This window comes from Lagenorhynchus albirostris, chromosome 1 (assembly GCF_949774975.1).
Source record: "Lagenorhynchus albirostris chromosome 1, mLagAlb1.1, whole genome shotgun sequence".
In the NCBI taxonomy this organism is placed as follows: Eukaryota; Metazoa; Chordata; class Mammalia; order Artiodactyla; family Delphinidae; genus Lagenorhynchus; species Lagenorhynchus albirostris.
In genome coordinates this window covers 13,840,837-13,864,161 of record NC_083095.1, presented here as the reverse complement: position 1 = coordinate 13,864,161, position 23,325 = coordinate 13,840,837, and the positions used below count along the sequence as shown (strand labels likewise).

The 23,325-nt window shown below is 44.7% G+C and overlaps 1 protein-coding gene across 1 annotated transcript in view; it reads left to right on the top strand.

The window, feature by feature from the left end:
• The window catches only part of KCNK13 (potassium two pore domain channel subfamily K member 13), a 112,615-nt gene extending 89,501 nt beyond the window's left edge, over positions 1-23,114 (top strand). Inside the window, exon 2 of the mRNA XM_060165966.1 lies at positions 22,203-23,114. Coding sequence (XP_060021949.1) covers positions 22,203-23,095 — 893 coding nt within the window. The 3' untranslated portion in view covers positions 23,096-23,114. The remainder of the gene's footprint in view (positions 1-22,202) is intronic.
• The last annotated feature ends 211 nt before the right edge of the window (positions 23,115-23,325 follow it).

Genomic DNA, 23,325 nt, shown 5'->3' with positions numbered 1-23,325 from the left:
TTTAACTGAAGTTCTAGTTGCAGAATGAAGAATGGGTAGGAGTGGGACAAGACTGGTGGTACCCAGGCAAGAGAGATGATGGCCTGGACCAGGGATATGGCAGTGATGGATCAGATAACTATTCCAGGGCTGGAATCAATGGGACATGAAGTTTAACCAGATAAAAGATGTAGGGCAGTCAAGCTAACCCCACGGGTTCTGCGTTGGGGTAATGGTGATACTCTTCACCCAAAAGGGAGGGAAGGATTTGGGGCTTAAGGATGATGACTTCAGTTTGGAGCACGTTGAGTTTGAAGTGTCTATGGAACCTGTAAATGCAGACGTCTGGCTTACTGGAGAGATCTGGGTTGAGATATAACTTTAACGACATCAGGATATAGATAGTAGTGAAAGCTCAGAGAATGTGTTAGCGCTGTCAGAGTGTGTTGAAAATGGGAAAAGGACAGAACACAGAGAGTGGTGAGGAAAACCGACATTGAAGGGGAGTACAACAAGAGACCACTCAGGAGAACAAGAAGGACCTACCAGAGGCCTGTGGAAAAGCAAAGGAGTGTGGTGTCATGGAAACTAAAGCTACAGGGAGTTCCAACAAAAGAGGGGTCAGTTGTGTCAAATGCTGCAGAGAGACCACGGAAGAAGAGGACTAAAACATATCCATTGGCCTTCCTGAAAAGAAGTTTCAGTGACTTGTCTGAGAACGGTTTTCTGGAGATGGGAAATTAAGCCCATATTCCAAAGGTTCCAGAGGAGTGAACTGGAGATATGGAATGGAAACAACTGATTCTCTCAGCTGTTTAAGGACATTTGGCAGGGAAGTAGAGGAGAAGGAAGAGAGGTAGTGATCATAGGAGGACATGGGAGAGACCTGAAAAGTGTAAATGCTGATAGGATGGGTCTAGAGAAGGAGAATGAAAGATATAGGAGAAAGAGGAGGTAAGTGATGGAGCAGGACCCCTTGGGAGACAGGTGGGAGACAGGCACACATGGCGGGATTAACCTTAGTTGGGGAAGGGCCACCTCATCCGTGGTGCAGAAGAGAAAGCTAGAAGCGTGTGGAAGCAGGGATGTGTGTAGGTTTCTTGAGAAGTTCTGTGCTAATGGCTTCTATTTTCTCTGGGAGGTGTCTGGGTAGTTGAATTCACACAAAGATGAGAAGACAAAGAAAAGAGCGAAGTGTTGGCATTCCTTGGGGAGCACCAATCCCATGGGGTGGATGGAGAAGGAAAAACCAATGAAGGGATGACCAGAGAAATGGGAAGAACCAAGCGGTTCCCTGAAGCCAAGGGGAGAGTTTCAATAAGGAGGAAGCGGATCAACACAGCAGAACAAGTGAGGACTACAATGAACTGCTGGATTAGGCAAACCCAAGAACAGTGAGGCAGGAGTCAAATTGACAGAACTATTAGGAAAGTCATCTGGAGACAGCAAGTGTAGACAACTCCTAAACTTTAAAAAGATTGAGTGGTAAATGGAAAGAGGTAAAAGAAATTCCTCTAAGGGCAGTTCAGGGTAAGGTTTTTTTTCCCCTGTGGTCCTGCCATTCTCTCCAGGCGGGTGGTGTGGCTCCTTGGAGCAGATGTTCGTTCATCTAGCGTGATTTGGAGCTCGGGCTGGAGGCGGAGCTTGTCAGGGGCACGGCTTGTTGGGGGCGGGGCTTGTCAGGGGCTAGTCTGCACTCGTCACCGGCTGTTCTGGGTACAATAGGCAGGTTGATAGACGGAACTTTTGTGGCTCTTCCATGGGAACGTTGAGGAACAGAGGTTAAGTAGCTTGCCCAAGTTTCCACAGCTAACACGTAGCAGAACCAGGTTTTGAACCCAGGGAGTCTGGCCGTAGAGTCCACACGCTTAACTACTCTGATCTCCTGTTAAAGGTGGGATCCCCAATCCAGCCCTCAAAAGGCTTCATGAACGAGACACTCCAACCCACAAAGTCCAGAAAAATATTTGGAGCTAGCTACTTCAGGGAAGGTCTGTCTCATGTACAAGGAAGCAGATTTCCACTTTCAAGTGTACATGCTAAGGAAACTTCTTTAAGGAAGCCTATGGCTAACAGAGCCTCATAGGTAACCCATTTTAACCGACACGGGGACTCCTGTTCAGGGGGCTTCATTCTGGAGATTTCTGAGGCTTGAGAAATCTGTAGCTCATGGCCTTGCTGGACTACATCATAGTAAGGGCCTGATCTGGACCTTGACGTTCTGTCTCCATCCCCATCCTGCTGGCATTGTCCTGGGCACACCATGCTCTTTTCGAGCCCCTTCCTAGGCACTGGAAGCTCCCTAGCCTGGAACATTGTTCCCATCATTCTTTACCTAGACTGCTCAGCTCAGGCATCCTCCATCCACCTCCCAGGGGAAGCCTTCTCTGATGTCCCTGGCACTCCTCCCCTGGCCTTTCCCTACACCCAGTCAGAGTTAGGGGTCTCCCCACAGTATCACCTAGCACCCCAAAAGTCAGCAGGGTTTACTGATTAGGAAACAGCTTTGGAGTCCAAAAGACTGTATTTCTCTGACTGGTTCTGCGTCTTCTCGGCTGTGTGACTCTGGGCAATTTATTTTACCCCCCATAAGTCTCGTGTGTAAAATGGGAATAATAATAGCAGTAGTACCTACCTCATGGGCTCCTAAAGTAAAGTAATCCGTGTAAAGCTCAGAGCACAGAGCCCGGCACCCAGTAAACTGTTGCTATTATTATTATTATCATTCACTTATACTTGGTATGTTTCTGTCTTCACCGCTGCACTTGCAGGCGGGAACTGGATTTACTCTTTCTTCATGGTCTCAGGGCACAGCCATAGCCTGGCATGCAGTGGGTAGTCAGTGAATATTGTGGTATGAATAAATTTCCTGTTTGCTCAAGGTCCTCCACCTGATGTCACGAGAACTGGAAGGGGACCTGGGAGGAAACATGGGCTGCAACCTGCAGGCCTCTGAGCTGTGAAGAAGATTCCGCGGCAGGGAGCCCTCCTCAGGTGCAGCAGCTGCAGCCATGCGCCCTGTGCTCCCAGCTTTTCTCCCAAGAGCAGTGACACCTGGCGGGCTTTATGTACCCACCCGGAAAGGTGCTTAGAGTGAGGGCAAACAGCCTCTGTCCTGGGGGCTCCAGGTGACGGTGAGCGGGTCCTGGCATGGACCTGCCACCTCATGTGGTTAGTTCCATTTGGATTCTGACCTCTACCTGGTCCCTCATCTCTGATATGTCCCTATGCCTTGACCTCTGTCAGGATTCTTGTACTTTGTTCTACCTGGCTGTAATTAGGTAGCTCACGTTCTCTTTGGTTTGACCTGAAAGCACTGGAATTTTCTGCCCTTGCCAACAATCCTGAGTGATCTCTACCAACCCTGCAATGGGCTTTCCTACCACAGTGCTGTGTTCTCCTACCCACAGTGCCTGCTCCCCTACCCATTTGAATAAAGACCCGAAAAGAGGTGAAGGGGCGAATCTTGCAGCTATCCAGGGGAAAAGCAGAAAGAGTAAAAGGTGCACGAGTGGGCCTGGGATGTAGAAGAAGCAAGGAGGCCATTGGGGCTGGAGGCGTAGAGGGGCTGGAGAAGTCGGAGGTGAATTAGGGAGGGGGCAGATTGGGTCCACTTTGTAGGTTCTTGTAAGGACTTCGGTGAATGGGGGTCACTGGAGGGTTTGGGACCAAGGAGTGTGTGATCTGACATATTTCAGAAGGGTACCTCTGGCTGCTGTAGGATGTTTCAAGGACAGCAGCAGGGAGACCAGTCAAGAGGCTACTGTAAGTATCCAGAGAAGACAGCTACAGCCTTTCTGCGCAGGTTAGAAGTCAGAAATGGGGCCCACAGACTCAGCATCTGGCCCTCCTCTCCTTCCAGGTGCCCGCTGCTCTCAGGGCCACGTGCACGGCCAGTCAGTGGACAGTGCGGCCACTGTACGCTGTCTGTTACTGATGGCTGGCTCCAGTCAAATATGAATGGAAATGCTATTCCAGGTGCCATGGTGAGGGCAGGATGGTGGGTGTCAAGTGTACCGTGTGATTGGGCCATTGTGATTATGTAAGGAGTTTTCCCAAGGCGCACGATGAACACTCAGGTTTACAGAAAGCATCACTTAGCAAACGCTGTGCAAGGCACGATGCTTGGCCCCATATGTCAGTGACAGCGGCCCCTTTAAAGGGCTGACTTCAAACTTGAAGGCACCACTCTAGCATTTTGCCTGTATTAGGTCATTTAATCCCCACAAAAACCCTATGAGGAAGGTGTTGTTACTACCTGGTTTTGCAGATGAAGGAACCAAGGCATAGTTTAAATAATTTGCTCAAGGTTAAGATAATGATCAAACCCTCTCTGCATCCCTTTCTAGCTGAGTGTCCTTGGGAAAGTGATGGGGCTCAGATGTGAGCCCAGACAGACCGACTTCAGGCTTGGTGTTCTTAACCATTGTGTGTGTGGCGGGGTGGCCCCGGGACGGGGAAGGCTGAAGGACGAGACTCTGCTTTTAAGGAACTTAAAGTCTAACAGAGTACAAAGAAGTGCTGATCCGGAACTCAGTCCAGGCCTTCAGGCCACAGCAAAATGAGAACACCCAGATGAGCAAGAGAAATTGTGGGAGTTCCCTGGAGGTGCAGTGGTTAGGGCTCGGTGCTTTCATTGCCAAGGCCTGGGTTTGATCCCGGGGCCGGGAACTAAGATCCCACAAGCTGCGCAGTGCAGCCAAAAGAAAAAAGAAAAAAAAAAAGAAGGAAGAGAGAAGTTGTTTGTGCAGAGAGCAGAAGAGAAGTGTATTCCAAGGGAGCTATACGGCAACCACAAATATCTGGACATGGATGGGACAGATTGCCCCTTCAGATAAATTCTGCTGCCTTTTGGGCCTCAAGTCACTTTGGCCAGGTTGAAGGAATCTCTCTGTTGAACCTACACCAACCACTCTCTTTTGCCTTCGCAGAGAAGCTCATCCAGAAGATTCAAAAGCACAAAGAGAGAGCTGACTTTTTTATTACAAATTAAACTTTAAAGATTTGAGTATCTGGTATGTGCTGAGCTCACAGTCTAGGAATGGGCAAGCGTTCGTCAATAACTAGCACGGTGAGGTCAGGGCCTGAGAGAAGCAGGAAAGGCAGTTGCCAAGGGCCTCAAAGGATGAGGACATATGTTCTGGTTTTGTTTGGGGGTTTTTCTTGTGGAGGGGAGGGGGAGGCTCATAAAAAAATCTAGAAATAGAACTACCATATGATCCAGCAATTCCACTCCTGGGTACATATCCAAAGAAATGAAAATGCTAATTTGAAAAGATGCACACATCCCACTGTTCATAGCAGCACTATTTACAATAGCCAAGATATGGAAGCAACCAAAGTGTCCATCAACAGATGAATGGATAAAAAAGATATGCTATATATACACAATGGAATAGTACTCAGCCTTAAAAAAGAATGAAATTTTGCCATCTGCAGCAACATGGATGGACTTGGAGGGTCTTATGGTTAGTGACATAAGTCAGACAGAAAGACAAATACTGTAGAATAGCACTTATATGTGGAATCTAAAAAATAAAGCAAACTAGTGAATATCACACAAATAAAGACTCACAGATATAGAGAGCAGACTAGTGGTTACCAGTCGGAAGGGCGGGGGGAGGGGGAAGATAGGAGTAGGGGCTTAAGAGGTACAAACTAATATGTATAAAATAAATAAGCTACAAGGATATATTGTACAACATAGGGAATACAGCCAATATTTTATAATAACTTTAAATGGAGTATAATTTTTATAATAAGTATTGAATCAGTAAGTTGTATACCTGAAACTAATATAATATTGTAAATCAACTATGCATCAATAAAACAGCCAATAAGAAAACAGACAACCAAAAAAATATATATGGTAGAGGGAAAGACTCTGTTCACACCACCTACAAAAGCTAAGAAACAGAATTCGGTGCGACGAGATTTGTGATGGATTTATATGAGGAAATTACAAAATTCTACTAAGGCTTATTTTTTAAAGATTTCTGTGAATGGATAGAGATACAATGTTTTCCTGGTGGGAAAACTCAATTTAGTAAGGATGTCATTTCTCTACAAATGAATCTCTAAACATAAGGCAACTCTAATCAGAAATCCAAATACCTTTTCTGGAACTTAACCAAATAATTCTAAAGCTCATCAGGGAAATTAGACATGAAATAAGCTGGGCATTTTTGAAAAGAAAAAGGAGGAAGAGATGAGGGGACAAGGAAGAGGGAAGAGTCTTCACGGATATTAAAAAAGGAGAACTGTTTGGGTTTTGGGTACCAGTCCCAGCATAGACAGATCAATGGAACAAAATACATAATCCGGAAACAAATTTAAGAAAGGTGCCGGGCTTCCCTGGTGGCGCAGTGGTTGAGAGTCCACCTGCCGATGCAGGGGACGCGGGTTCGTGCCCCGGTCTGGGAGGATCCCACATGCCGCGGAGCGGCTGGGCCTGCGCGTCCGGAGCCAGTGCTCCGCACCGGGAAAGGCCACAACAGTGAGCGGCCCGTGTACCGCAAAAAAAAAAAAAAGAAAGGTGCCTCTGATAAAAATGACATTTCAAGAGAGTGGAAAAAGAATGGACTATTTAAAAATGATGCTGAAGAGCCTACACATGTGACAAAGTTGTGTAGAACTAAATACACACACACGAGTACGAGTAAAAAAGGCAACATGTAAATATAAGATGGTAGGTTATAGCAATGTTAATATCCTGGTCATGATATTATACTGTAGTTTTGCAGAGTATTAGCAAAAAACTGGGTAAAGTATAAACACACTATTATTTCTTATGATTGCTTATCAGTTTGCAGTTATCTCAATAAAAATTTTAACTAAAAATAGTACTGAGAAAAACAAACTAGTATTTTCAAAATGTTAGATCCCTACAGTTAAACAGGAATGATTATCAAGTTTTAAAATTCAAACTGTAAGTGAATACCAGTATATTCTTGGGGTAAGGAAGGACTTTTCTCTCCATGACTCCTAAAGCCAAACGCCACAAAAGAAGATTGATGGAAACTGCTAGATTTTTCCTACATAAAAGTTAAAGTTCAGGGCTCCCCTGGTGGCGCAGTGGTTGAGAGTCCGCCTGCCGATGCAGGAGACACGGGTTTGTGCCCCGGTCCGGGAAGATCCCACATGCCGCGGAGCAGCTGGGCCCGTGAGCCATGGCCGCTGAGCCTGCGCGTCCAGAGCCTGCGCGTCCGGAGCCTGTGCTCCGCAACGGGAGAGGCCGCAACAGTGAGAGGCCCGCGTACCGCAAAAAAAAAAAAAAAAAAGTTCGGCATAGCAACAAAACATGTAAAAATAAACGACAGACATAAATTGGGAAAACTATTTCAACATATGTAAAAGATGACAAGTTAATTTCTTAAAAATCTATGAAGTGCTCTCACAAATCAATAAGAAAAACAGTAGATACCCTAATTGGAAAATGGACTAGACATGAATAGGAATTCACAAAAGAAGAGAAACAGAAGGCCAATGAACATGAAAAATGTAGGCAATGAAGCAGAAATTGGTAGAGAAAGAAAGTATAAATTATGGAAGAAATATAGTTGAAGGAAGCTGAAAGGTGATATCTTATTTACCGATACCTGATTACTGATACCTGAGTTAGCTCAGCGTCTGAAACATAGTACATGCTCAATAAATGTTTGTTGCAGGGATGAGTAAGCAGAGAGAACACAGGTTACTTGTCAAGGAGAAGGAATACTTCCAGATGCACATGGGAGAGAAGAGAAAGGTAGAAGTGTAGCATAATTTTAAGGGAGAAATGGGCAAATTAGGTGGACTTTGATCATAGAGCCTGTTTTGCCAGTTAAATCAGAAATGATGTCATCAGAAGAAAATCCCTTTGTGTCAACTCCAGAAAGCCTCCAGTGAAAGTACACTCAGATAGGAGAGTCCCTGAGATAAAGTTTAGGGTTTAAACCATTCTTTTCAAGGCCTATTGTCTGAATATGCAGCCTCTCACTCTTCTTCCCATCCCCCAGTGGGTAACGAGTGCCTTTGCCCTTTTCCAGCCCCATGATTTTGCCATCAAATCTGATGCCGCTCAACATAAACAGTGTGACTGACGAGATGCACATCAGATTCAGGGTGCACCTGAATTCTGGTTTGCACTGGGCACCTCAGACTTGTTCTCCAACTTTTAAGTTCACATTTCCATTTTCGGAAGTAACTTAGCAGAGACCCTCGCATTTGGGTTAATAGCCTGAGTTCACAGGAAGTGTTTGTCTTCAGTGTTTTTTCCCTCAGTGGAAAAATCAGTCCTAATGAACTAGCCCTTTCTTTCCCCACGACTAGCTAAAATACCATTTTGTTATACTATTTTCAAACAGCTCCGCCGGCAGTTGTTATACCAATTCCATTTGTGCCACAGGTGTCATGGTGCTTTCTGAAATGGGTTCTCGACTGGCTTTGGGCAAAAGAAAGTTATAATTGCCTTCTGGAACTAATAATATCAAAATTAAATGTTTTTAAGAAAAGGCCCCAACAGAGCCCCTCAAAGCACAGTTTATCACAGAGCAGTGACTCATTTAGATACAGCCCAGAAGGTGCCTCTACAAAGAATGAGGTTTGAGTCTCTAAAGACTTTTTCAAAGAAATGGAGGGTAGGAGACTAGAAGCAAAGGAAGGAAGGGGAAAAAGGAAAGAAAAACTTGATTTGCTGCAGGGAGCTTTGATTCCCTAGAGCTAGTTTTCTTTGCAAACATGAGGATGTTTGCCAAATGTTTCTAGGAAATTGTAGGTAACGCAGGGTAGGTATGGGTACAGTAGTAACGTACTGTCTTAGCTCAAGCTGCTATAACAAATACCGTAGACTGGGTGACTAGTAAACCACAGAGATTTCTTTCTCTCAGTTCTGGAGGCTGGAACTCCAAGATCAGGGTGCCAGCTTGGTTAGGTTCTTGGGTGACAGCTCCCTTAGGTGTTTCAGACTGCTATCTTCACCTTGTATCCTCACGTGGTCGAGAGCAGAGAAGAAGAAACTAGCTCTCTCTGGTGAATCTTATAAGGGCACTAATCCTTCATGACGGCTCCACCCTCATGACCTCATCTAATCCTGTTTACTTCCCAAAGGTTCCACCTCCTAATGCATCACGTTGAGGGGGTAGGGTTTCAACATATAAATGTGGGGAGGACACAAACGTTCAGTCTGTAACATGTAGGAAATTTCATGAGTTTCTAGGGAAGCAGTACAGACTGGGGAGGAACATATATTGTGATAGTATAAATAACACATTGATTTCTTCGGTCTTATATGATTCTGTCATTTACTTGCCTGGGCCATACTTCTTTCATCCTTGTTAGATCATACATCTAAGTAAAACCCTAAAAGCTAGAGAAACATCAGTATTCTGTAGGTCTTTGACTTTCACACCAGATTTCTAGAAGCACTAGGGTCCCATGAAGGAGCTAAAAGGCTGCTGCTGTGGGAGAAGCGAGGTGTTGAGAAGGTGGGCTGGGAGCCATCCCAGGTCAAGCAGAACAGGTGGGCATCACTGTTGTGTACACCAGCTCCCACCACTCCAGGAGAACCTTACATCCCTCTCAGCAGCAGCAAGAAATTCAAAAAGGCAGGTGCATTTGCTTATGCTGTATCTGGATATCCATTAAAATAAAGGTATCAATTTCATAATGTCTTGCAGCCAGATCCTCTCACTCATGTTGAAGAAAAGGCACCTTTCATCAGTTGCCACCTGTGTTGTGCTAACATTCTACTTAATTGAACCATTTCTTTGTAATCTTGGGGAGGGCAGTTTTGTTCAAGAGAGAACATAATTACAGGTGCTTTTTTTTAATAAATAAATAAATATATTTATTTATTCATTTATTTTTGGCTGTGTTGGGTCTTCGTTGCTGTGCACGGGCTTTCTCTAGTTGCAGTGAGCGGGGTCTACTCTTTGTTGCAGTGCGCGGGCTTCTCAGTGCAGTGGCTTCTTTTGTTGCGGAGCATGGGCTCTAGGCACACAGGCTTCAGTAGTTGTGGCTCGTGGGCTCTAGAGCGCAGGCTCAGTAGTTGTGGCACACAGGCTTAGTTGGTCTGCAGCATGTGGGATCTTCCCCGACCAGGGCTCAAACCGGTGTCCCCTGAATTGGCAGGCAGATTCTTAACCACTGCGCCACCAGGGAAGTCCATAGGTGCTTGTTTTTAAGGAGTAGTTTCACTATTTAAAAATTAAGAAAGGGCTTAATTTGTGACCGTAGCCACAGGGCACAATGCTGGACCAGGAAGGAAAACTGAAAGAGGCCAGAGAAAGCCAATTTCGCGTCCCATCGTTCCTTCTTGGTAATTTTCCAGTGTTTGGTTGTGGAGAAAGAACCGTGTCAAAGGCGAGACATTCTTAGCTTGATGTTACTAATTAGTGAGGACTGTCTTTTTAGTTTGTATAAGGAAGATTAGGGTGACCACAAACATGGTGTCATGTGAAACCCCATCAAGCCAAAGGGATGTTTTGTTTATCGGCAGCACTCAACAGAGTGTTTAGGATGGGAAAGGAGAGACTTTTTAAAAGTTTTAGAAGGTCTTCAAGAACGATGAGTCATCCTCTTGTTCCTTTGCCTTAGTACAGGGGTGCCTCAAGTGTGAGGTGAATGGAAGTTGTTTCTCTCCTGTAGGGCGTGTCAGCATTTGGTCCACAACCACAGCTTTCCGTTAGAGCGTTCAAACCCTGGCTTGTCATAGAAAAATCCTGACAGGGCGTTAACACAAGCAGTTTCTGGTGTTATTGTGTTGTTTGAGTGGTCATTTACCATTAGAAACTTCACTATAAACAGGTAAGTGTGTGTTGTGTACGTTAACTTCAGTTTATACCCTAGCAGCAGTTAGCCATCAATGGAAGCATCTCTTCTGGAATCCATTCTCAAGACGTGGCTGTTGGGACTTCCCTGGTGGTCCAGGGGTAAAGAATCCGCCTGCCAATGCAGGGGACGCGGCTTCAATCCCTGGTCCGGGAACTAGATCCCACATGCTGCGGGGCAATTAAGCCCGAGCGCCACAACTACTGAGCTCGCGCGCTGCGTGCTGCAAACTACAGAGCCCACGCACCCTGGAGCCTGCACGCCACAACTAGAGAGAGGAAACCCATACGCCACAACTAGAGAAAAGCCCGTGCACCGTAACTAGGGAGAAGCCCTACAATGAAGAGGCCACGCTGCAACGAAAGATCCCATATGCCTCAACGAAGACCCTGCGTGCTGCAACTAAGACGCAACGTGGCCAAAAAATAGATAAATAAATTAATTAAATAAATGTTTTAAAAGAGGTGGCTGTTTAGCACTATGAATATTGTTATGAAAATCTGTGCCATAGGGCTGGGGTCCCCAACCCCCGGGCCAAGGAGGGGTACCGGTCCATGGCCTATTAGGAGCCAGGCCGCACAGTGTGGCCAAAATAAAAAATGGAGGGGGGAGCTGGAAGGGCAGGGAAATAGAGAAGATGCCTGGTGAACAAACTGCAAGTCCCAGAGAGAAGTCATTTCATTATCCATCGCTTGCTGTGTAGCAAACTGCTCCAAAGTAGTGGCTTAAACAACAACCATGGACATTTCTCATAATTCTGTGGATCTGTTGGGCTCAGCTGGTGGTTCTTTGGTTCCATCAGGTATCATCTGGTATAACTCATACAACTGCATTTAACTTGGAGCTCGACTGGGGCTGGAATGTCCAAGATGGCTTTACTCAATATCTGGGGAGGCTGGAATGGCTGGGGAGAGCCGAGCCTCTTTCTCCAGCTCAGGGGTCACACTTCTTACACGGCAACTCATGGATCCAGAGAGAGAAAGACAAAATTGCTGGGCTTCTTACCATTTAAGCCTGGAACTGGTGCAGCCTCACTTCTACCACATTCTGGTGATCAGAGCCAGTCTCAAGGTCACTCAAGATTCAAGGGGAAGCGAAGTAGGCTTCACCTGTTGATGGGAGGACCAATAAGTGCTTTCAGGGATGGGAGCAGTTAGCTCAAAATCATCTCTGGAAACAGTTGACCACAGGCAACAAGAGTAAAGGAGGGCAGTCTGGATGGAGAACCTGGGTTCAGGCCAAGCCTCCACCACGCATGAAGGTTACCTGGCTTACTGGTGCCTCAGTTTCCTCACCTGTAACACAAAACCTTGGACGTGAAGGCTGTGTAGAGATAGTGTGCCTGATGAGACCCTTGACTCTTCCATCATTGGAACCCACTCCCCACCCCCTAACCTCCCCCCCAAGAATAATCCATGGGGTCTGCTCTTGCCCCCTTTTTCCTTCCCAATTGAAATTGGAGGGTCTTTTGAAAAAAACACCCACAAACCCCTATGAAACCACACAAAGAGGCTTAACATTTCTGAATCAAAAACCAAAAAAAAAGAACTTTACTGGTGGCGCAGTGGTTAAGAACCGCCTGCCAATGCAGGGGACACGGGTTCGAGCCCTGGTCCAGGAAGATCCCAGATGCCGCGGAGCAGCTAAGTTGTGCATCACAACTACTGAGCCTGCGCTCTAGAGCCTGTGAGCCACAACTACTGAAGCCTGAGCGCCTAGAGTCCGTGCTCCGCAACAAGAGAAGCCATCGCGATGAGAAGCCCGTACACCGCAACAAAGAGTAGCCCCCACTCGCTGCAACTAGAGAAAGCCCGCACGCAGCAAGAGACCCAATGCAGCCAAAAATAAATAAATAAATAATAATTGTAAGAAAAAACAACCCCCCCAAAAAATTTTAAAAATAAAATTTTTTTATTAAAAAATTTTTAATAAAAAAATTTTAAAAAGATTATGAAAACATTTATTCAAGTCAAAGTTTGATTTCTCGGTGTATTAATGAGATGAATCAAGAGGAACGCTTCTTCTGGGCAGGGGTTTACCTGCAATCTGAGGAAACATTCCAGAATATTATAACATATTTTTCTCAGTTTAAAGGTAATAAATGATATAAATCATTAAGAAAGAATTATCACCACTCTGAAATAACCGATTGAAACTTTTGTGTCTTTCCCTTTATTTTGTTTTTTTCTGTGTATGTTTGTGGCAGACATTGCCTGTTTTGAGGTCCCTCTCTTCCTCAGGGGCGCTGGTAAACCCTGACCAGTCTAAGAGGAAATCCATTCCTCCTGTAGATAACTGGTTTGAGAAGTGGGTGTGTGACTTGGTGCTGCTTAATGGTATACAAAGGGAATTTTGCTAGGGGATTTCTGGAAAGGATTCTCTCCTCCGATAAAGACGTAAACAAGGCAGGAACACAATATGTTCTGACTCTGGACACTGATGTGTGAGGAGGTAACTCCTGAAGCTTTTGGCGTGGAGGGGGGACTAGACGACATGTTGATGGAGCCAGAGCCAGAAAGGTGAAATGTTAGAAAGCCACCTAATGAACCGTTCCTGGAGCTGCCCTATCTCCAAATTTCATGTTCTATGAGATAATATATCCCCTTCATGTTTAAGCTACCCCTACTTATGATTTGCTGCTACTGGCATCCAAAAACACCCTAAGTGCTGCAATATATATAGCTGTATACATATATTTTGTAAAGTTTATTCTTTCATCCAACAAATATTTAATGAGGATGTCCCAGGCTTGAGTCATTCCGCAGACACACTTTGGCTCTGCTTTTTTCCACTTAACATTTTCTCTAGTCATTAAAAATTATTTGTACATGTAATTTTTAAATTGAAACATAGTTGATGTACAATATTATATAAGTTACAGGTGTACAATATAGTGATTCACAATTTTTAAAGGTTCTACTCCATTTATAGTTATTATAGAATATTAGCTATATTCCCTGTTTATATGTCCTTATAGCTTATTTTGTACATAATATATATATCTTATGTATACAGAATTTTTAAAAATTTATTTTATTGAAGTATAGTTGATTTACAATGTTTTAATTTCCACTGTACAGCAAAGTGATTCAGTTATGCATATATATGTATAGGTATATATTCTATTTCATATTCTTTTCCATTATGGTTTATTACAGGGTATTGAATACAGTTACCTGTGCTATACAGTAGGTCATTGTTGTTTATACATTTTATATATAAAAGCTTACATCTGCTAATCCCAAACTCCCACTCCATCCCTCCCACATCCCCCTCCCCCTTGGCAACCACAAGTCTGTTCTCTATTATCTGTGAGTCTGTTTCTGTTTTGCAGATAAATGCATTTGTGTCATATTTTAGGTTTCACATATAAATGATATCATATGGTATTTGTCTTTCTCTTTCTGACTTACTTCACTTAGTTTGATAATCTCTAAGTCCATCCATGTTGCTGCAAGTGGCATTATTTCATTCTTTCTGATGGCTGAGTAGTTTTCCATTATTTATATGGAGCACATCTTCTTTATCCATTCATCTGTCAGTGGACACAGGTTGTTTCCATGTCTTGGCTACTGTAAATAGTGCTGCTATGAACATAGGGATGCAGGTATCTTTTCGAATTACAGTTTTTTCCAGCTATATGCCCAGGAGTGGGATTGCTGGATCATATGGCAACTCTATTTGTAGTTTTCTGAGGAACCTCCATATTGTTTTCTGTAGTGGTTGCACCAATTTACATTCCCACCAACAGTGTAGGAGGGCTCCTTTTTCTTCACGCCCTCTCCAGCACTTATTATTTGTAGACTTTTTTTTTTAACATCTTTATTGGAGTATAATTGTTTTACAATGGTGTGTTAGTTTCTGCTTTATAACAAAGTGAATCAGTTATACATATACATATGTTCCCATATCTCTTCCCTCTTGCGTCTCCCTCCCTCCCACTCTCTCTATCCCACCCCTCCAGGCGGTCACAACGCACCCAGCTGGTCTCCCTGTGCTATGCGGCTGCTTCCCAGTAGCTATCTATTTTACGTTTCGTAGTGTATATATGTCCATGCCACTCTCTCACTTTGTTATTTGTAGACTTTTAATGATGGCCATTCTGACCGGTGTGAGGTGGTACCTCATTGTAGTTTTGATTTGCATTTCTCTAATAATTAGCAACGATGAGCATCTTTTCATGTGTCTATTGGCGATCTGTATGTCTTCTTTGGAGAAATGTCTATTTAGGTCTTCTTCCCATTTTGGAAATTAAGCCGTTATTGGTCGCATCATTTGCAATATTTTCTCCCAGTCCGTAGGTTGTCTTTTCATTTTGTTTACCATTGCTGTGCAAAAGCTTATGAGTTTGATTAGGTCCCATTTGTTTATTTTTGCTTTTATTTTTATTGCCTTGGGAGACTGACCTAAGAAAACATTGGTATGATTTATGTCAGAGAATATTTTGCCTGTGTTCTCTTCTAGGAGTTTTATGGTGTTATGTCTTATATTTAAATCTTTAAGCCATTTTATTTTTGTGTAGAGTGTGAGAGTGTGTTCTAACTTCATTGATTTACATGTGACTTTCCAACTTTCCCAACACCACTTGCTGAAGAGACTGTCTTTTCCCCACTGTATATTATTTCCTCCTTTGCCAAAGATTAATTGACTGTAGGTATATGAGTTTATCTCTGGGCTCTCTATTCTGTTCCATTGATCCCTGTGTCTGTTTTTGTGCCAGTACCATGCTGTTTGATTACTGTAGCTTTGCGGTATTGTCTGAAGTCTGGGAGGGTTTTGCCTCCTGCTTTGTTCTTTTTTCCCTCAGGATTGCTTTGGCAATTCTGGGTCTTTTATGATTCCATATAGATTCTAGGATTGTTTGTTTTAGTTCTGTTATGTATGTGTAATTTTTTGTTGTTGTTGTTTTTTGCGGTACGCGGGCCTCTCGCTGTTGTGGCCTCTCCCGTAGCAGAGCACAGGCTCTGGACACACAGGCTCAGCGGCCATGGCTCACGGGCCCAGCCGCTCCGCGGCATGTGGGATCTTCCCGGACCCGGGTACGAACCTGTGTCCCCTGCATCGGCAGGCGGACTCTCAACCACTGCGCCACCAGGGAAGCCCTATGTGTAATTTTAATGACTTCATTTTAATGGCTACTTTTATTTAGTCCTTGCCCTGTTATCTGACACTTAGGTTGCTAAAGATTTTCATTATTAAAAGTAAAGCCAGGGTGACATCACTGTATGTAATTAGTCACATTTCTAATACTTTGGGGGATATATTCCTAAAAATAAAAAAAACAGAGAGAAAGATATAAATATTTTTAAGATGTCTGATGCATATTCCCAAATTGCTTTCTAGACAGTTTATGCCAATTAGTATGTCCCCATGCAATGTTTGAAATTTGCTACTTCATCTGAAGTCACTCTCATAATATACATTTTTCCCCAAATGTTTCTGGAAAAAATTATGATTTAAGTCTACAGGACACATTTGCCCAACAAGTCAATGGCATAAAAAAAAATGGAAATGGAGACTGTTAACAAATGAAAGAGACTTAAAAGATATACTGCATTGACCTTGTTAGGATCCTGATTCATACAGATGGTCTGTAAAAATATATTTTTGAGAGACTGAAATATGGACTGGGTATTGGTGTTAAAGAGTTAGTGTTGGGCTTCCCTGGTGGCGCAGTGGTTGAGAGTCCGCCTGCCGATGCAGGGGACATGGGTTCGTGCCCCAGTGCGGGAAGATCCCACATGCCTCGGAGCGGCTGGGCCCGTGAGCCATGGCCACTGGGCCTGCGCGTCCGGAGCCTGTGCTCTGCAACGGGAGAGGCCACAACAATGAGAGGCCTGCATACCGCAAAAAAAAAAAAAAAAAAAAGTTAGTGTTAATTTTGTTAGGTGTGATAACGACATAGTGGTTATACTGGGAAAATAAAGTCCTTGTCAGTTACAGATGCATCATTATTAATGGATGAAATGGCATGCTGTCTGGGATTTACTTTAAAAAATTCCAGCAAATAAAGGGGGTAGGGTGGAATAGGAGAAGCATGATTGGCAAGATCTGGACAATTGCTGAAACTGGGAAATGAGGGCTTATTATAGTAGTCTCTCTACCTCTGTGTATATTTGAAAATATAATGCGAAGCTTTTTGATTTTTCATCTTGACTAATTTTGAAAGAATATGTAGTTGACGCTATACGCATAAAAGGGTGGGAGACGGCAGACCTATTCTCCTCTCTTCATGGTCTAAGTGAAGGCCTCTTTTGGGGTTGACTGGGACGCTGGCAGTGCCTAATTGCTTCATTCCTGGCCCCAAGGACACCAGGGAGCCCGGTTTGGTCCCAGGAGCACATTAAAACAGATCTGCAATGGCCAAGGGAGCTCAGCCGAAGTAGACTGCCAGGCGAGCTCCCTTGGCCTCCAAACCAAACCTAGGTGCCCTTGATCCCCAGTCAGCTAGCTCATCTGCTCCTAGACTCAGGGGCTGGACACAAATCAGGAGACTGCAGGCTTGAAGCACAGGAAAGAAACTATATATTGGAAAGCACCACCTGTGACAATCAGATTCATTTGTGTGCCTATGAAATACAAAGAGACCGAATGCATGGGGTGTAACAAGTTTTTTAAACCGATGTAATGGCATCTGTCGTTGGGAGAGGCACACGTACGTTCAGAAATGTAAGTGAAGACTGTAGGGTTTCAGGTTCTGATTCAGCCGATCCCCTGATTTTGGTACCAGATCTGGCAGCTACTGCAGTCTGGGTGTCTATGTAAAGCATTAGACGCTTGCTTAATTTCCCTCTCTCAGTTCTGCTTACAGTGTGTACACCTGACAGTGGTTTCACTCACTTAGCGTAGGCAGGTGGAAAGATCACAAGCCTGGGAGACAAGATAAATCTAGGTTCTAACTCTGGCTTTACTTTACACCTGTACACCCGGGAGCGGGCCTGGGTATTAGGAGTCAGTGATACCTGGCAGAGGGCAGGCCTTTGATAATACCTGTGTCCTTTTCCTCCACTAAGGAGGACCCTGAGGCTTATTATTCCCAATCCAAGGGATCCGTAATGCTCAGTATTATGGGACTCAAAAAAGTGGGAGACTTTCTATGAAAAAGCCTGCATTATTAGCTGACACACTGTTAAGCTCTGAGAGTAGTAAAAGCCATGGCAACACCTCTAACTGCAAATATTAGGAAGCTGTCTCCCGTTGCTTCTATGAATAACACCGCTTGTGCCATCTTCTGTCATTTTTGCTGATTGAAAAGGTGGTAGTGATCAAGCAAATAGTGCAGGTAATCGAAAGTCACGGGTTTAGGGAGGGTGGGAGGGAGGGAGTCGCAAGAGGGAAGAGATATGGGAACATATGTATATGTATAACTGATTCACTTTGTTATAAAGCAGAAACTAACACACCATTGTAAAGCAATTATACCCCAATAAAGATGTTAAAAAAAAGTCACAGGTTATCCTTTCTTTCATAAAATTGAATGTTTGAAAACCAACCAAACAAGATAGAATATAGAGATTTTAAATCCCTGGAACGTGTTGCAAAATCACTAGAAGTCTCAGTCATTGGAGAAAAATCAGCTTGTCAAGCTTGTCAGCTGGCTTCAGCAACACGTCTACATGGATCCCAGGCGTTCATCCCAAGTGAGCCTGCATTTGGGACCCTGAAGCCAGGATAGCACCACTGTGACTTTACTTTGGCCCTTGACTCACTCTGCCTTGTTTTGTAGACAGCAGTTTATCTGTCGCAGCCTGGATGATGGGCTCCTGGAGGCCGAGGACCTTGTCCAGGCCATCATCGTGTGGCCCAGACACCTAGTGCTGCCCCTGACCTTAACAGATGCTCAATAAATAGTTGTTCTTACCTTTGACTGAGAGCTACTCATTACTCCTGCTTCTCTGCTCTCCAAGAGGAAAATCATTAAGTTCCTTCTGGGATCAGAAGAAGATTTTGTAAAAGAAAACATTTGCCCACTTGCGTCTTGCGTTACACAAGAAAGCTCTCTGATTGTTGGCAAATGCCTCCCCTCACTCCTCCACATATACACCTGTTGTTACCTCTGGGCCTTCCCTTATTTTTAATATATTTTTTAATTTAACAAATACAGCTCAAAAAATGAGTTGCCCTGTTGAATTGTTTTTTGTTGTTATTGTTGTTTTTTATTGGGATATAGTTGCTTTACAATGTTGTGTTAGTTTCCACTGCACAACAAAGTGAATCAGCTGTATGTATACATATATCCCCTCCCTCTTGGACCTCCCTCCCACCCCATCCCCATCCCACCCAACTAGGTCACTGCAGAGCACCCAGCTGAGCTCCCTGTGCTATATGACAGGTTCCCACTAGCTGTCTGTTTCACTCATGGTAGTGTATATATGTCAATCTCAGTCTCCGAATTCATCCCATCCCCTCTTCCTCACCATGTCCACATGTTCATTCTCTGTGTCTCTATTCCTGTCCTGCAAATAGGTTCATATGTACCATTTTTCTAGATTCCACATATATGCGTTAATATACAGTATTTGTTTTTCTCTTTCTGACTTACTTCACTCTGTATGACAATCTCTAGATCCATCCACATCTCAACAAATGGCCCAATTTCGTTCCTTTTTATGGCTGAGTAATATTCCATTGTATATATGTACCACATCTTCTTTATCCATTCCTCTGCTGATGGACATTTAGGTTGCTTCCATGTCCTGACTACTGTAAATAGTGCTGCAGTGAACATTGGGGTGCATGTGTCTTTTTGAATTATGGTTTTCTCAGGGTATATTGGGCCTTCCCTATTTTCAATAACTTTATCCTTTTTTTGGAATGTTGTTGGGTCAATAAATGGCTGCAGATAAACGTTTCTTCTTTTTCCTGCGTGTTGCCTCAGTTCTGTTTCAATGGAGACAGCCGCAATACTCTGCTAGCCTTACAGCTTTGGGGCAAGGGCTCCAGCTTTCATTTTTATCTCTTCTTAGTGCAGAAGCATTCACAAGCTTACTGGTTTCAGGAATTCACTGAGCCAGAGGAGGTCCCCCCCGCAGCCCTAAGTGATCAGGAACTAATCACTCCACACCTTGGTCGCTCCTCCATGTTCTTCAGACTGGGTAGAAAAAGACACTGCTCTCAGCTCAGTCCTTAAACTCAGTAAGTTTTTTCTTAATTCTCCACTACTTCAACCGCCTCATTGCAACTCAAGCTTGGGGATAAGAATTAAAGTTACTAACAAGAGAAAAGACAGCAAAGAGAGAATTTCCTTACATCATAATGAAGATATCTAACAAATGAAACCTACACTGTCAAGAGTCACTAAAGGCCTTTAATTTTCAAAACAAGAGTTCCCAGAGAAGAGATGATGGTCTGACTTTCTACCATTAAAGGGCCAGGACTGTAACTCCCAGTGGAATTATTCCCTGCCCCTCGCTCCTTCCTTACCTGATCACCCATTCCACTCCATGCCAACCAGCTAAAAAGCAATCACTATCTTCCTGCAGGCTTTTGGCTATATATTGTTAATTTCCTACCCTAGATAGACCCTTGTATGCTGAGAAAGGAAAGTTGAATTTACTTGGAAAACTAAATGGCAACACAGTATGCACACCTAGGTGTTTGGGAAAGGTGGCCCATTGGCTCCACATGAGGAAGCAGGAAGTCATAATGCCAGAAGTTCACAAATCGCGAGGTCTGATCTGACCACGTCCCAGGATGCACTGGGAGGCAGCCACGGGCTGAGCTGTGGCAGCAAAGAAAAGTGTTGGCTTGATGATAGCAGGTGTTATCAGGAAGGAGGATAATGGGTGAATCCTAGAGATCCCAATGATGTGGCCTCGGTTAGGAAACTGAGCTTGATAATAAAGAAAAAATACAAAGAAGGAGGTTTGGCTTGAATAAAAAATCTGAACCCAGGGTGGCGTGATGAGTACTTATTTTTCAGATGGTGTTTATTATCAGAAGGACTTTGATGCCCATCCCCTCAAACAAATCAGACTCCTCATGTTTACTGAATCATTTGCTTGGAAGAATTTCGTGTCCCTCACGGTGGGCTGAAGATTAGTGCCCCTGAGTGAGAAATACTGAGTGTATTTTTCTTCCGTTTCTCCTTTTTCTTAGTGATGTCCACTGTCCTACAGTTGGTATCCTTGGTATCCTTACTATCATATCTGTGTGTAGGGGTAGAAAGGTCAAGAAAGTCAAAACTGTGAACAGTAAGAGACAAAGGCAAGAGAGACTTTTTATATGTTATCAAACTATAACTAACACGTCAGTTACCACTCCCAAAGCATGAGAGTTTTGTTTAAAGATGGGAAAATCTGGAGCAAATTGTTCATTTCCGTATATGCTGACATGTGCTGTTTCTCTGCCTGAAACATCACCACCACCAGGCGCACACACACACACACACACACACACATATACACATGCACACGCACACACATACACACACACACATATACACATGCGCGCGCACACACATATACACACACACACATACACACACACACACACACACACACACACGCACCCTCCTTGCCTTGCCTAACTCCGCTTTAGCTTTAGGTTCTCCCTGTTTAGTCTTCCTAGACTCCAAGTCTGAGATGGGTTTCCCTCTTAATAGCTCCCATAAGACCCTGAACATTCTCCAGCACCATGCTTATCACAACACTGATCACACAACATAGTAATCACTTCACTACATTAGAGCTCCATGAAGGCAGAGACCAGATCTATCTTTCTCCACAGTTCTATCCCCCATTCCTGGAATGGCAGCCAATAAGTGTTTATAGAATAAGTGAATTCTGTAAGACTTTTCTTTGTATGAGCCTTTGTTTATCTCTCTGAACAACGTCTGTTAAGTATGGTCGTTCAGGTCATCTACTGTATGAGGACATCTACAGCAGAATCGGGAGGGGAGGCTGAAATCCAGCCCACATTCTCATCACCAAGCCACTGTCACTGGTGGTATCCACTCAGAGGAAGAGGTACCTTGTTCTGATTTGCACTGTGGCACCATATGGACTTTGAGCAGCCCAGCTCTGATCAACACTTAGTGTCTTCAAAAGCAAGTCAGGGGCTTCCCTGGTGGCACAGTGGTTGAGAGTCCACCTGCCGATGCAGGGGACACGGGTTCGTGCCCCGGTCTGGGAAGATCCCACATGCCACGGAGTGGCTGGGCCCATGAGCCATGGCCGCTGAGCCTGCGCGTCCGGAGCCTGTGCTCCACAATGGGAGAGGCCACAGCAGTGAGAGGCCCGTGTACCGCAAAAAAAAAAGCAAGTCAGAATTCTCCCTCTCCTTCCTAGAAAGGCTAGGACAGAGTGCTTTTACGAAACTGTTTATTCAGGTCCTTTGCCAGCCATCAAAGCCAAGACTGACCCCATTCACGGCCGAGATCTCCCTCACTCTCCTCTGATTTTTGTCTCCTGCAGGGTTTGGGATGACGACTCCAGCAACGGTAGAAGGAAAACTCTTTCTGATCTTTTATGGCCTCCTCGGGTGCTCCAGCACCATCTTGTTCTTCAACCTCTTCCTGGAGCGCCTGATCACCGTCATCGCCTGCATCATGAAATCGTGCCACCAGCGGCAGCTCCAGAGGCGGGGGGCCTTGCCCCAGCAGAGCCTGAAGAACCCGGGGAAGGGTGAGGTGGACGGCTCGGCTGGCTGGAAGCCCTCCGTGTACTATGTCATGCTGATCCTGTGCATGGCCTCCCTCCTCATCTCCTGCTGCGCGTCCGCCATGTACACCTCCGTGGAAGGCTGGAGCTACTTCGACGCGCTCTACTTCTGCTTTGTGGCTTTCAGCACCATTGGCTTTGGGGACCTTGTCAGCAGCCAGAATGCCCGGTATGCTAGCCAGGGCCTCTACCGCTTCGCCAACTTCGTCTTCATCCTCATGGGCGTCTGCTGCATCTATTCCTTGTTCAATGTCATCTCCATCCTCATTAAACAGTCCGTGAACTGGATCCTGAGGAAGATGGATGGCGGGTGCTGCCAACAATGCCAGAGAAGACTCTTGCAGTCCCGGAGGAACGTGGTGATGCCAGGCACTGTCCAGAACCGGTGCGACATCTCCATAGAAACAGATGGAGTCATAGAGAGTGACACGGACGGGCGGCGTCTCTCGGGTGAGATGATCTCCATGAAGGACTTCTTGGCGGCCAACAAGGTCTCACTAGCCATCCTCCAGAAGCAGCTGTCCGAAACGGCCAATGGCTGCCCCCACCAGACCAGCACTCTGTCACTGGACGATGAATTCTCAGGGGGGATAGGAGCCTTTGCAATAATGAACAACAGGCTGGCAGAGACCAGTGGGGACAGGTAGGGGCAAGGAGAGAATGGACAACGAGGGTACTGTCACCCAGCTCAGCTCTGTGCCCTGGATGGGTTCATTCTGTTCCTTCTAGCCTGGAGCCCAGCTTGAGAAATCTCATCTTCTTGTCTCCAGCAAACAGCCACTTCCCAGGGCTGCGGGAACCTGCAGCCTCGATGCCTTTCTCCTTATCTTTATTCTTTAAGTCTGAATTCAGTCTTTTAAAAATGAGCCACAAAAGC